The sequence below is a fragment of the Cavia porcellus genome, unplaced genomic scaffold, assembly GCF_034190915.1.
Source record: "Cavia porcellus strain 051 isolate PalLab524CR breed Dunkin Hartley unplaced genomic scaffold, mCavPor4.1 scaffold_20, whole genome shotgun sequence".
Taxonomy (NCBI): Eukaryota; Metazoa; Chordata; class Mammalia; order Rodentia; family Caviidae; genus Cavia; species Cavia porcellus.
In genome coordinates, this window is record NW_026947503.1 from 45,982,352 (window position 1) to 45,994,730 (window position 12,379).

The 12,379-nt window shown below is 40.6% G+C and overlaps 1 protein-coding gene across 1 annotated transcript in view; it reads right to left on the reverse strand.

Moving 5' to 3' along the window:
* Positions 1-1,140: 1,140 nt before the first annotated feature.
* Positions 1,141-12,379, reverse strand: part of Mocos (molybdenum cofactor sulfurase) — a 52,104-nt gene continuing 40,865 nt past the window's right edge. Inside the window, exons 14-15 of the mRNA XM_003474002.4 lie at positions 7,502-7,606; positions 1,141-5,401 (exon numbers count right to left, since the gene is read on the reverse strand). Of these exons, the coding sequence (XP_003474050.1) occupies positions 5,285-5,401; positions 7,502-7,606 (222 nt within the window). The 3' untranslated portion in view covers positions 1,141-5,284. The remainder of the gene's footprint in view (positions 5,402-7,501; positions 7,607-12,379) is intronic.

Below are 12,379 nucleotides of genomic sequence, written 5' to 3' on the forward strand. Positions count from 1 at the left end.
CGCAATGCATGAGCAAACTACTCACCTATGATTCTTTTTTATCATGTTTTTTATGTGTACCAAAAACAACACAATTTATTTATTGAACAACAGGGGTTTTCCTTGGGTGAGACGAGCAGAGTAAGGGCATTTGTGTTAAAAGTTTGTGTTCAAATCCCAGCTCCACTCCTTACCACCTCTGGGACAAAGAAAATACCACCTCACGTTTTTTTTATTTTGAAATAGAGATTATAATAGTCGATTACTCCTCATAAACTTGTTAGAAGAGCAAATGATTTAATACATATGAAGTGCTCAGAACAATGCCCACAATTACAGTGATTCAATTACCATAGTGAAGAGACAAGACTGGGCTCAAGGCTAATCCCTGATGCACACAAATCCTCCAATTTTAAGTGGGTTCTATAACCTCTCTAAGCCTCAATGCATCATTTGCACAATGTCGTACTAATACCTATTCCGCAGGGCTGTAAGAATCAAAAGAAATTGTGTGAAGCACTTAGAGTACCTCACATTCATTCACAAATATTAACAAGTATCAACAAGTTTTGTTAAAATTATCATATGTTTAAGTAAAAAAGTGCATCATTTGCGTGAATCATCTTTACTTACTACAGTAAAATTCAGCAATGAAGATTTTTTATTTACTTGTTAGTTAGTATTATTTACCATAATACTTCTACTTGCTAAAAGACTTTTTAATGTGAGCAACTATTTTGAAGATAACAATATGCAGTATAACAACCATTGTTAAATTCCTAACATCCTGCTTTAAACATTATCACTATTGTTTTTATTTGTTGTTGTTTTCATTTGGGTTTTGTTTGTTTGCTTTTTTATTTTTCTGTGCTTTTTTTTTCTTTAAAATAAAAAATATTTTAAAAACCTTTTTAAACATATAGAAATTTTGAGTTTTTAACCAAAATTGTTCTCTTCCTTCATAAGACCATTTAATTGGCTCCACTGTCTGTCTAAAATTAAAATATCCTGGTACACTTAAACTCAGCATAGTCATAACATACAATTTTTTTAGATTGCTAGACTTAAGTTTGACACATTGGCCCATAATTCTCAGAATGTGCTATGTCAATATAATATAAATTGGACTTCTGTGCAAAGAAAATTACTAAAGACAAAAGGTATCATTTTTATTTTATTATTTTGTTTTGCTTTTAGAAGGTATGCCACCATGTCTGACAGACTAATATTCTTATGAACATAGATCTCAACAAAATATTTAAAAAATCAAACCTAGGACTACATAAAAACAAAAATATATTAGGACCAATGGAGCTTATTCAGAAATGTAAGTTTCAATATCTGGAAATCAAATTAGTGCAATCTTCCATAGTAATAACCATGCACAGAAGAAAATCCAGATAGTCACACCAGTGGATGCTGTAAAGTAAAAATTCATAACAAAAATAAAATACTCAGCAGCCCAGCAACAGAAGGGAACTTTTTTGACCCAGTAAAGAACTAGAAGCCAGGAACAGTGATGCACACCTATAATTCCAGCACTCATGAGGTTGAGGCAGGAGGACTGTCCTGAGCTCAACTGCATAGCGAGACCCTGTCTCAAAACAAACAAACACACAAACAGAACTAGAAGAACTCTACAACTAAATCATCTTAATAGTGAAAGGCTGAATACCTGTACTGCCCAAATTGGGAAAAGGCAAGACTGCCCACTTTTATTCAATATAGTTCTAGAGATTATAGCCAGAGCAAAAAGACAGGAAAAGGTAATAAACTTTGGAGATTCAAAAGAAAAAAATTATATATATTCACTGATAACATGATTGCGTAGTCAAAAAATCCAAGGAAATCTTTTTTAAAAATGCATAGGACAAACCAGTAGTTTAGCGAAGTTGCAGATATAAGATCAACACACTAAAATGTCATATTTCTTTACAGCAGCAATAAAAAATTAGAAACAAGCAGTATAATTTTACATGCACAGGCTGACACTTTTGTCTTTACCAGTAACACAGATTTGTGTAAATTCCTTCAACACTTTGAATCTCAGATTCCTCCTCTGGAAAGCTGAACCCACAATTCTCAGGGTTCCCAGACTTGCAGGACAAAGTGCATGGGAACAGCGTCCCACAGCTCAACCTGGTCAGGTCCCGCCAGCGCTCACTGCAGCCTCGTCCTCGGCAGCTCCTACTCAGGAGCCCTCCTCTCCTGGACTCCATGACCTTGTGCTTTGCTTCCTCAGTGTCTTATGTGAACTTTCTCAACCTTGCATTTTATTGCTTTCTATCTCATTATTCCTCTTTGATTTAATTTCATTTGTGGATATTTTCCACCACTAACTTTTGACTCTTGGACTGTGTGTGTGTGTGTGTGTGTGTGTGTGTGTGTGTGTGTGTGTGTGAGTGTGTGTAGTATCAGTAGTATTAGTAGTAGCAATAGTGGGGTTTGAACCCAAGGCCTTCACAGTGAACTATGACCAAATCCCCAACCCTTTTTCATTTTGAGACAGGGTCTCACTAAGTCAGTAATTTGTCCAGGCTGGGCTTAAACTTGACATCCTCCTGCCTCGGCCTCCCACACCTGACATAATGTTTGACCCTTGCAAGTCAGGCTTTTCATTGGCCCTTCTCACCACACAGAAGATTTTAATGTGTCGGTTTTCATGGGCAGCACTTCTCAAGCCAAGCCTTTGCCAGTGTGCTAACCTGTGCCTTTACACCCTCCGAGATGACCTTCACCAAACATGCCTCCTGTGTGAAGCTTCCATTGTGGGTTGGGTCTGTGTGTCACTGAGCTTTCAGTTACTGTAACAAATACCTGAGATCACCAACTTATGAAGAGAAAAGGATTCATTTTGTCTTATAGGTTTTTTTTTTTTTTTTGGTCTTTTTCATTTTTATCGGTACCAGGGATCGAACTCACGACCGCACACTTGCAAGGAAGGCGCTTATGCCGCTGAGCTAAATCCCCCACCTAAGATTCATTTTGGCTCAGAGTTTTGGAGGTTATGGTCCGCAGTTGGTTGTCCCTGATACTTTGGGCCTCTGGCAAGGGAGCACATCATGGGAGAAATGCTTGGTAGAGCGAAGTCCCTCGCCTCACAGCCAGGGAGCCAAATGTAAGGAAGGGGCCACAGCCCCATAATCTCCTCCACAGGCTGACGCTTCCAGGGACCTGTAGACCTGCCTCCCAAAGTTCCCACCACTTCCCAACAACACCATGTTGGAGACCAAGTCCTTAACGTATTAGCCTTTGAGGGACTTATCAGATCCAAACTATGGCAGTTTAATTCAAATTAATAGAACAAGTAAGCTTAGTTGATGAATTAAATTACTCAGCCAGCTTTTCTTAGGCAACAAATTTTACTGAGCACCTATTACCTGACCCAAACAGGAACAAGTCCTGATCTGATGGACCTTACAGTTTAGTAGAGACAGATTGGTATGAAATCAATAATTATAAGTAGATAATTATACAATTGTGCTTTGAAGAGAGAGTTTACATTGAACTGTCTGAAACCAGTCACACAAGTACAAGTCATGCTACAAAAAGGTGACATGAGTGAAAGTTTACAATTTTTTTTAGTCTTTGGTACCTGACAATATGCTGATGATGTGGGCAGTCTCATTTTTGCAGAACATGTTTCTGACGTGGCTTCCATCATATTCAGTGGGCCACACCTTTCAACACAAGGTCTTGGACCTTGTTGCAGTGTGCATTTGCCTCCTCTTTCCTGAACTCAGGAACCATTGAATTGGAGCTTACTTCTTCCACTTAATTCCTCACACCAAATGAGGGTACAAAGCACAGCTCCTTTCAGCAATCCTGGAGAACAGTGCATATTCACCCCACAGGGTGCGAGGAACAATGTAAGGTCCTACAAATGAGAAGATGCAACAGACTGACTCCAAATCCCATGAGCTCTGAACAGATGAGCCAGGAATCCTGAGCCTGGTGTGGGAAACAACAGAGCAGCAGGGACACCATGGTGCCGTGGGCAGTGGCAGGCAGGGGCCTGGGGAAGAGCGGCAGACAATCCAGGCTGCAGGTGCAGAAGGAGTGGGTTCACACATGGACCACACACTTCAGGAGGACACTGGCAGTGTGGACATGCTCCCTCTTCATTTCTCCTGAGACAGCGCTGGGAGTCCCAGGAGGCAGATCCAAGCTAGAAACATTCTAGAAACTCCATGGGACGGAGCGCTTCATTAGAGAGTGAGCTTGAGCACTCAACATTTCAACTTCAGGAGCCCTGATCAGAGGTGGTGCAGATGGCACCCCTGAACTCCAGGGCTCCTCTCTGGACTGATGGAGAGGCACTTGGGCAGCTGGTCAACAGCAGTCAGTGGGCTTGTGGAAGGAAGGACAACTGCTTACATCAGCCAGTGCTGAGTGTGACTTCAGGCTTGTAAGCAGACCTCGGTGTGCCAACTCAGAAAGGGTCAAAAGACAGGAAACAAGGGGAGGGGTTTGCTGGTTCATGCTTTTGTTCAGAATATAAATATCCAGGTGGAAATGCCCCTCTAGGAATACAGTCATAAGTCCAGGACTCTGTGCACAAACCCATCCAGACCAAGTACACTGGAAGAGAACACCACCTTCTCATACCATCAGGATCAGTGGGCATGTGCATGGCTCATGCCTGTAATCCCAGCACTCCATGAATTTGAGGCCAGTCTGTGCTAAATAGTGACTTCAAGATCATCTTGTACTACACAGACAGATTCTGTCTTTAAAAAAAAAATCAGTAGGCACAGACTCCCTTCCTCCACAGGAAGGGGCTGGAAAGATCCTAAAGATTTGGGAAAAAATGGCCAAATAAAAAACTTAAAAACCTGTACTTGGTTAAACAGTCCCAGTGAGCTTCATTCAAAATTCCATCTGAAGCTGGTGCACGCCTGTAGTCATGGCTACTAGAGATGCTGCGGCAAGAGGCTCACTTAAGTCCCAGGATTCAAGGCCAGACCCCATCATAGTGAGACTCCACCTCACACCACACAAAATCTCATCTGAACACAACTAATCATAATTCAGATTCATATGGGAGCCTCGCTGGGTGGGACACAGCACTGAATCCTGAGGCCTTGGAATTGCTCCTCTGGCATGGCCAGTGCAAACTTGAGAGAGAAGTCAGCAGAACCAGAGGAGAGTGTGCTCTACTTCCAAAGGAGAAGAACCGCCCTGCTTCAAAGACCAAATGTATTCTGATCTTTATAACAGTGGAAGTCATCAGAAAAGGGAAACTTTAATGCATTTTGGAAAAAATATTTTAGCAGACAAGATCCTGTTATTTGTCAGAAGGAAGTCAATCATGGTGTCCTGCATTCTCTTTCAGCACAGGGACCACTTGGGATCCCACAGACAGGAAACATGGAGAAGATGAATCCAAAGAGGTATGCATCAGGTACACGCCAAATTTCACCTGTGCACAAAACAACAACAACCAGAAAGGCAGGGTTATTCTAGTGGTTAAAAATAATTTTATAAATAATAATGACACCTAAAGTCAACCAAATCTTTAAAATCATGTGTGGAACATGTGAGTTACAAGGGTTCAAGTTACTCACAAGGTCCCATCTGTTACACAGTAGAATGCAATGGGCAGGAGAAGAATCCTAATTTCAGGATCTAAAGAATCTCCCTCCGGGGCTGGGGATTTAGCTCAGCGGCATAAGCGCCTGCCTTTGTAAGCAGGCAGTCGTGAATTCAATCCCTAGTACTGATAAAAATGAAAGAGACCAAAAAAAAAAAAAAAAAAGAATCTCGCTCCAAGGTTCATGTTCCCCACAGTGGCTCACATCTCTTTCCTGCTGGCTCATTCTTTTCACCTCCTTCTCATAGACCCCGAGCTTCATGCAGGAGCACGTCTTCCTGTCCTAGGCTCTGACCACCGCCAATCTAACTTTTCCTCTGTTCTTTAATGTAAATGGCACCTGAGGAAGATAATGGAAAAATCCTGCACTTTCCTTGAGAATGACTAAAAGTTCTCCACATTCTCCAGAATAAAAACAGAAGGTCTAAAACGGAAACTGTGAAGTCTGCTCAAGGCTTGCCATCCATGCAAACGGACTGTCTTGGGTGGATGTGACAAGGATCCTATCTATTAGCTCCTGTGATAACATCTTCAGATGCCCTGTGTTCCAGGCTCTGGATTGGCGCTCAGCTAATTTCCTAGGATCTGTGCCCATGTAGATGAAGAGTGCACAGGGTTCAAAAATTTAAAAATAAAATATTTGTTTCCACAAGAATTAAAATGATGGGGCTGGGGATTTAGCTCAGTGGAGCAAGCACTTGCCTGGAAAGTGCAAGGTAATGAGTTCAATCCCCGGCACCAAAAAATAAAATAATACAGAGAAATGGCACTTCTCATGGTAACTGTGTCCCCCATCCCTTCACCAGGCAACCTGCATGAGCAGGCTCAAGGTCCCCTTGCCCTTTCGATGTGGCCTGCAGTGACCAGGCAGACAAGTTGCTATAGCACTGAAATACAACACCTCTGCAGACCATACGCATCCCATATCTAAAAGGAGAGTTCTGTAACTCAAATACTGTGAACAATGCCCTCTCCTTTTTTTCAGTGGCAAGAATTGAATTCAGGGTCTCATGCACGTTAAGCAAGAACTCTACCTCTTAGCTGCATCTCCAGCCCTGAAACCTGCTTTTGAAGAAACATGAACAGTGGTGGAGAATATTTGACCACGAATTAACTGGCAAATTTATTATTGGACAAAGATTAAATGTTTGCATTATTTCTCTTAACTTTTGGGAAATTTTTAATGCAGCCCAACAGCTTATATGGTTTCCTGTAATTCTTCACAAACAAAAAGTCCTAACAGAAAATGCAGGACTGAAAATAAATTGTTTCTAAACAATCAGTGTAAATGTTCAGTATTTATAATCTGGAATCCATAATAACATTTAGCTACTTTAACCTTTGAGTAAATGAACTGACAGGCTTAGTACAAGGCTTAGTACAATGAAATTAAGGGCATTTTTCTAGATAGCTGCTCCACCACAGTGAGCCATTTTACTCTTATGAGATCGTGGTAGTGCAGAAAATAATGAATAAGACAACACAATTACTTTATTTATTTTTTATATTCTTTATATGTTTTGTTTGGTTTTGCTTTGTTTTGTTTTATTTTGTTTTGTTTTTATTTTGCTTTTGTCTGAGACACAGTTTCATATGCAGTTCAGACTGGCCTCGAACTCACAGCAATCTTCCTCCCAAGTACTCTGATTACAGGTCTATGATACCAAACTCAGTACTCCTTGTATCTTTAAGAAGATTTGAGGGCATAAAAAACCATGTAATAAAATCAACATTCCTCTCCCCCTAATAAAAGGGAAAACTGAACAGAGAGGAAAGTAAGCTGGAGCCATGGACAACCTGGGACCTTAAATGGGCTTTGGAAAGTGCAGCAAACCCCACTGCTAAAGCAGCACTGTTATCAAAAAGTTCTGCTGTTGATAACACATCCAGATCTTAAAACAGGGTGCCAGATTTCACAATCATACTTACCTTTCTTGTGCGACTCTCAGAAAGTTTTTGGAAAACGTCTTGGTTTAGTTGCCCAGTCTGCTGGTTGATGCAAATCATCTGGCATCTATGACAAGGCCCCATAACCTGCCACAAAAATGACCAAATCTTGGCATTTTTCAGGGAGGACTCATATAGAAAACTAGAGGAAGCCAAAAAATGGCCCCTGCCATTTGTCAGCTAAAAAGTCACTGTTTAAGGGCTGCATAGAAAAAGAAAAGATCATCTTGATCATTCTCAAGGAATGCTGGGAACTCTGAGGAGGGAAGTTAGTGGTGAAGAGGTCAAACAGAGAGAAAAGAAGCTACCAAAGAACCAGTACTTGGCCATGATAAGAAATCCATTGAGCCTTGACATGCCCAGTCCGTCAACTTACACTGTAACTTCTAAGAATTGAATCTAAGGAAGGAACCAGCAGTACCAACACAGATCATGCGTGAGAATTTCTCCTTACACTGCTGGCAGTAAGGAAAGCTTTGGAAAGCTTGGCAATGTCTTAGACATTACACAGTAGAAAAGAATGGTTAAGCAAACCATGCTACATCTATATGATATATATCATCCAGGCATTTTTTTAAAAACCTATAAAGACCTGTAAATAAAATTAAGAAATATTTGCTTTTGAAATTAAAGTGAGTATAAAGTACATTTTTATTAGTGTGAATTTTTAAATAATAGATAGGTTGACTACACACATACACACACACACACCTGCAACACAACACATAAAACAAAATATCCAACTGTTTAACTCTGGTCATACTAGGTGGTGGAACTTCTAAAACTCTGAAATTTATCATGAGATTTTATTGCCTTTACATCAAGAATATCCCTCATAAATGTTAAATTGAAAAAAAGACATAGCAGTAAGGATATAATTATTTTACTGCATATATAAAAGATACAAATGTATATATATATTTTCTATAATATATATATTATATATATTTTTATTTTTAATTTGTTTTTTATTTGTTTGTTTGTTTGGTGCCAGGGATTGAACTCATGACCTCACACTTACCAGGCAGGTGCTTACCCCACTGAGCTAAATTCCCAGCCTCACAAAGGTGTATTATTTTTGATCAGGCTGCCCAGGCTCATGTTAAACTCCTAAGCTCAAGTAACCCTTCTGCCTCAGCCTCCCAAGTAGCTGGGATCCTGTTATGGTTGATATGTGTCAACTTGAGAAGTTTAGAAGTTTAACTGAGAGACTCAGTTGGGAGCTTTAGCCAGATTTATGTTGTGAATCAAGAGCAAAAAGCCCAGCAGGATGATTAAAACATTGTGAATTTGGCCAGAAAAGAAGTTCCAGTAAAGCTGGTGACTATAAAGACAGAGCTGAGAACTCCATTGCTGAGAAGGGTCCAGGAGAATAGAAAAGATGGCCTTGAAAGCAACACAGAAAGTGGCAAGTCTCTACCCTTTTCAGCCTCAAAGCTATAAAAGTAAAAGAATTAGCTGTGAGGCAAAAGCTGCAGTGCACAATGTTTCAGAATGGTGGTGGCTGTACCATGTTGCAGAACGGAGGCAACATATAGAATCTCTTCCTCACAACCAGGTTCAGAGTCCCAGCAATTCAGGCACTTGACCCCTACAGCCAAGAGAGAGAAAAGCCTGGCTACTGCTCCAGCTGGCAGTAGACCTTGGTAGTATTCGTGTAGCTGGCTTTAGGCACATGAAGAATACATTAGTTCTGAGGTTAAGGAAGCCCCACTCCTATTTCAGAGGGACGGGGGAGCCAGCCAGTGTACCCCTGAGAAAGCAGTGTGTGCAGCTAAGAGTATAGAGCCAAAGGTGTAGTGGAGACCCCAGAAGTTTGAAAAAGCCAGGAATATGGATCCTCTAAGGAAACCTGTAAGGAGGGAACAAAACAGGCCTAAGAGAAAAGCTGTGGGAGCTACAACCACTAGAAGTACCATAGGAGTAGAACCACACAGCAGTTTGGAGCTAACAATTTGCCACAGATTGCTTCAGTTTCTGGATGTGCAACTATAGGATTTAATGTTTGTCCTGCTGGGTTTTGGACTTGCAATATTTTGGAATACAAATCCTTTGTATTCCCCTATTTGTAACTTTTGGAATGAAAATGTTTATCTTGTGCCACTGCATGTTGGAAGTGTTTAATTTTGTTTTCACTTGTACAAGGCAGCTAAAAGTATACCTTCCATCTTGGAGGAGACTTGGGACTTGAACTTTTCAGCAATGCTGAAACTGTTAGGACTTTGGCAACTCTTGCAGATGGACTAAATGCTTTTTTGCATTAAAGGATCTGTATGAGTCTTTGGCCAGGGGAAAAATGTTATTGTTCTAATGTTATATAATGTTGACAGACTTTATGTTGGTTATTAAGGATTGTTAAACCTGTGTTATAATGTTCAAGTTGTGAAATGCTAAGAATAAGCATGCCTTTGTATTCTGGAGGCTGGTTTTAAAAAATATGTCTGGTTGCCAAGTTGACAAGGGATGGATTGTTATGGCTGATACATTGTGACAACTTGAAAAGTTTAGAAGTTTAAAGGAGAGACTCAGAAGGGACCTAGGATCCTTACTTTATAAATATCTTCTCCCTGTGCAAGAGGAAAGCACAGAGATTTGTGAGTGTTACACCCGCCCTGGAGAGTAGGGGGAGGGCCTATATAGAATATAAAGGAGGAAAAGAGGGTTGTTCTCCCATCTTTTTGTTCTGGCTGCTGCCTTGAAGTGTTATTCCCATGCATGCCACCCTGCCTTGCAGCCAGCTACTTATGGATTGAAACCTCCAAAAACTGTAAGCTAAATAAACCTTTCCTTCCTTAATTTTGGGTTTTGGGTATTTTCTCCCAGCAAAGAGATAAAAGTAATCAAGACAGAGCCACAGCCACAGCACATCTAGCAACTAGTTTTTTTTTTTTTTTAATAAACATTTGCTCCTCACTCATTTGCTCACAGACAGACAAATACAAACTATGTACTGAAATTAGAAACACTAATCTTGATGTGCCTTCATCTGTTACTGTCACTCACATTCTGGCCACTAAAACAGTGAAAACATAATCTCTCTGTGGTATCGAAGTCAAGATTTCTGGGCCATGCAAGCAGCCGGTGTATGCTGTAATGGAATTCTGCCCAGTGCTCCTCTGTGACACTCGGCAGACCTGTGACCTCTTCAAGCCTCATTTCCTCATCCAGCAGCCTAGCTGGATTTAATAAGAATCCTAATCACTATTTCTGGGATGCCAAGCCCAGGCCTGGTATTCAGTCATGCCCCAAAGTGGAAACTCTCACTGTCCACCTTGAAAATGGTGGACAACCTGGGCCCAGTGCCACAGAAGGGATGTGAGGCTAGCAAGCACATACCAGCCCCAGGCCCAGGCTCCACTTGCCACTGACAGCCTACCTATAGCTAGAAATCCTGACAGTTTGTTTAATAGGCTGTCTTGAAATATTTTTGCAAACTGGCAAAAGGGGCATTTCTCCAGACACTTTCCCAACACCAATACAAAGGACACAACTTTCTTAGAATGTTGCTCTTTTTAAGGGTCTTGTTCCTCTGACCCCGCAATGTACTCTCATGGGTTGGTATTTTAGATACTTGGGTTTTTTTTTTTTTTTGTCTTTTTCCTTTGTTTTTTAGCATATGTACTCACTGTGAAGGAGGTCAAAGAAACAGCAGCATGAAAAATTAGAAGATAAAACACTAGCAATGGCATCTGCTCCTGTCCTCAGAGACCAGTGCAGCTGAGAGCTGTAGAGCATCCTATGCAGTGGCGTGGAGCTACCACAGCCATAATCTGCACCTGCATGAGCGTGTGCTGACACCTGAAAGGCCACAGGGGTCTCTCTCAAATACTTCTCAAAACAAAGGGTCACCTCCCATGACAGTGCACGCTTAGCTGGCGCATCCACACATTTTGCAATTTTCATCATGGATGCTCTGGAATTCTCATGACGGGATGTACTTAGCTCCTCTCCTTTGAAGTCACATAAGAAGTTCATAATGCTTTGCTGTTATCGATAGTTGTGCAGTCAAGGTCTGAATTCACTCATTTCTCTGACTTATCTGGAATTTTTTCAGGATTAACCAGTAAGATTAAAAGGCCAACTAGATGATATCCAGGAAAAACTGCTCTTTAAAAGAAAGGTGCCATCATACTACAGTGATACAGCACTTCCACCATTATAACAGTGGCACAATTCATATAAGCCAAGTCTTGGAAGCCACCTCTATGTCCATCAACAGATGAATGGATAGATAAAGAAAACATGGTGTTTATACACAATGGGCTACTACTCTGCCATAAAAGATAAATGAGTCATTGGAAGGAAAAAGGATGCCCCTTGAGACTATAATGTTAGCTGAAATAAATTAGACACACCAAGTTTATATATCACATTATTTCTCTTACATGGGAAACCCAAAATATACATAGGGAGCAAAATAAATAATAGATAATAGGAAACTGGGAGACAGATTTTTTTGCAAATGAGAAAGGCTCCAAGAGATGGAGGGAAGAGAGAGAGAGCAAAAGGAAAGGAAATAAAAGGAGAATTGAGATGTGTTACACACATGAACCAGTTCCCCATGAGGAACATAATCATTATGCACTAACAAGAAAGAAAAATTGAAAAACAAAAATAGTCTTGCTAAGTTGCCCCTCCCCCGCAAAAAAAAAAAAAAAAACAGGTGTCATTCCCTCTGTAGCAGCTCTAGCACTGTTAACATCAACAAACATCTTTTGAACACTTACATTTTGAAAGGCACAGCATTAACTGTATCTTATACTAACTAACAGTACACAGGACTACTAACAGGACTACATTGTATGGATATGGCATTATTTATTCAACCAACCTCCCTATTATGAATATTTAGAATGTTCC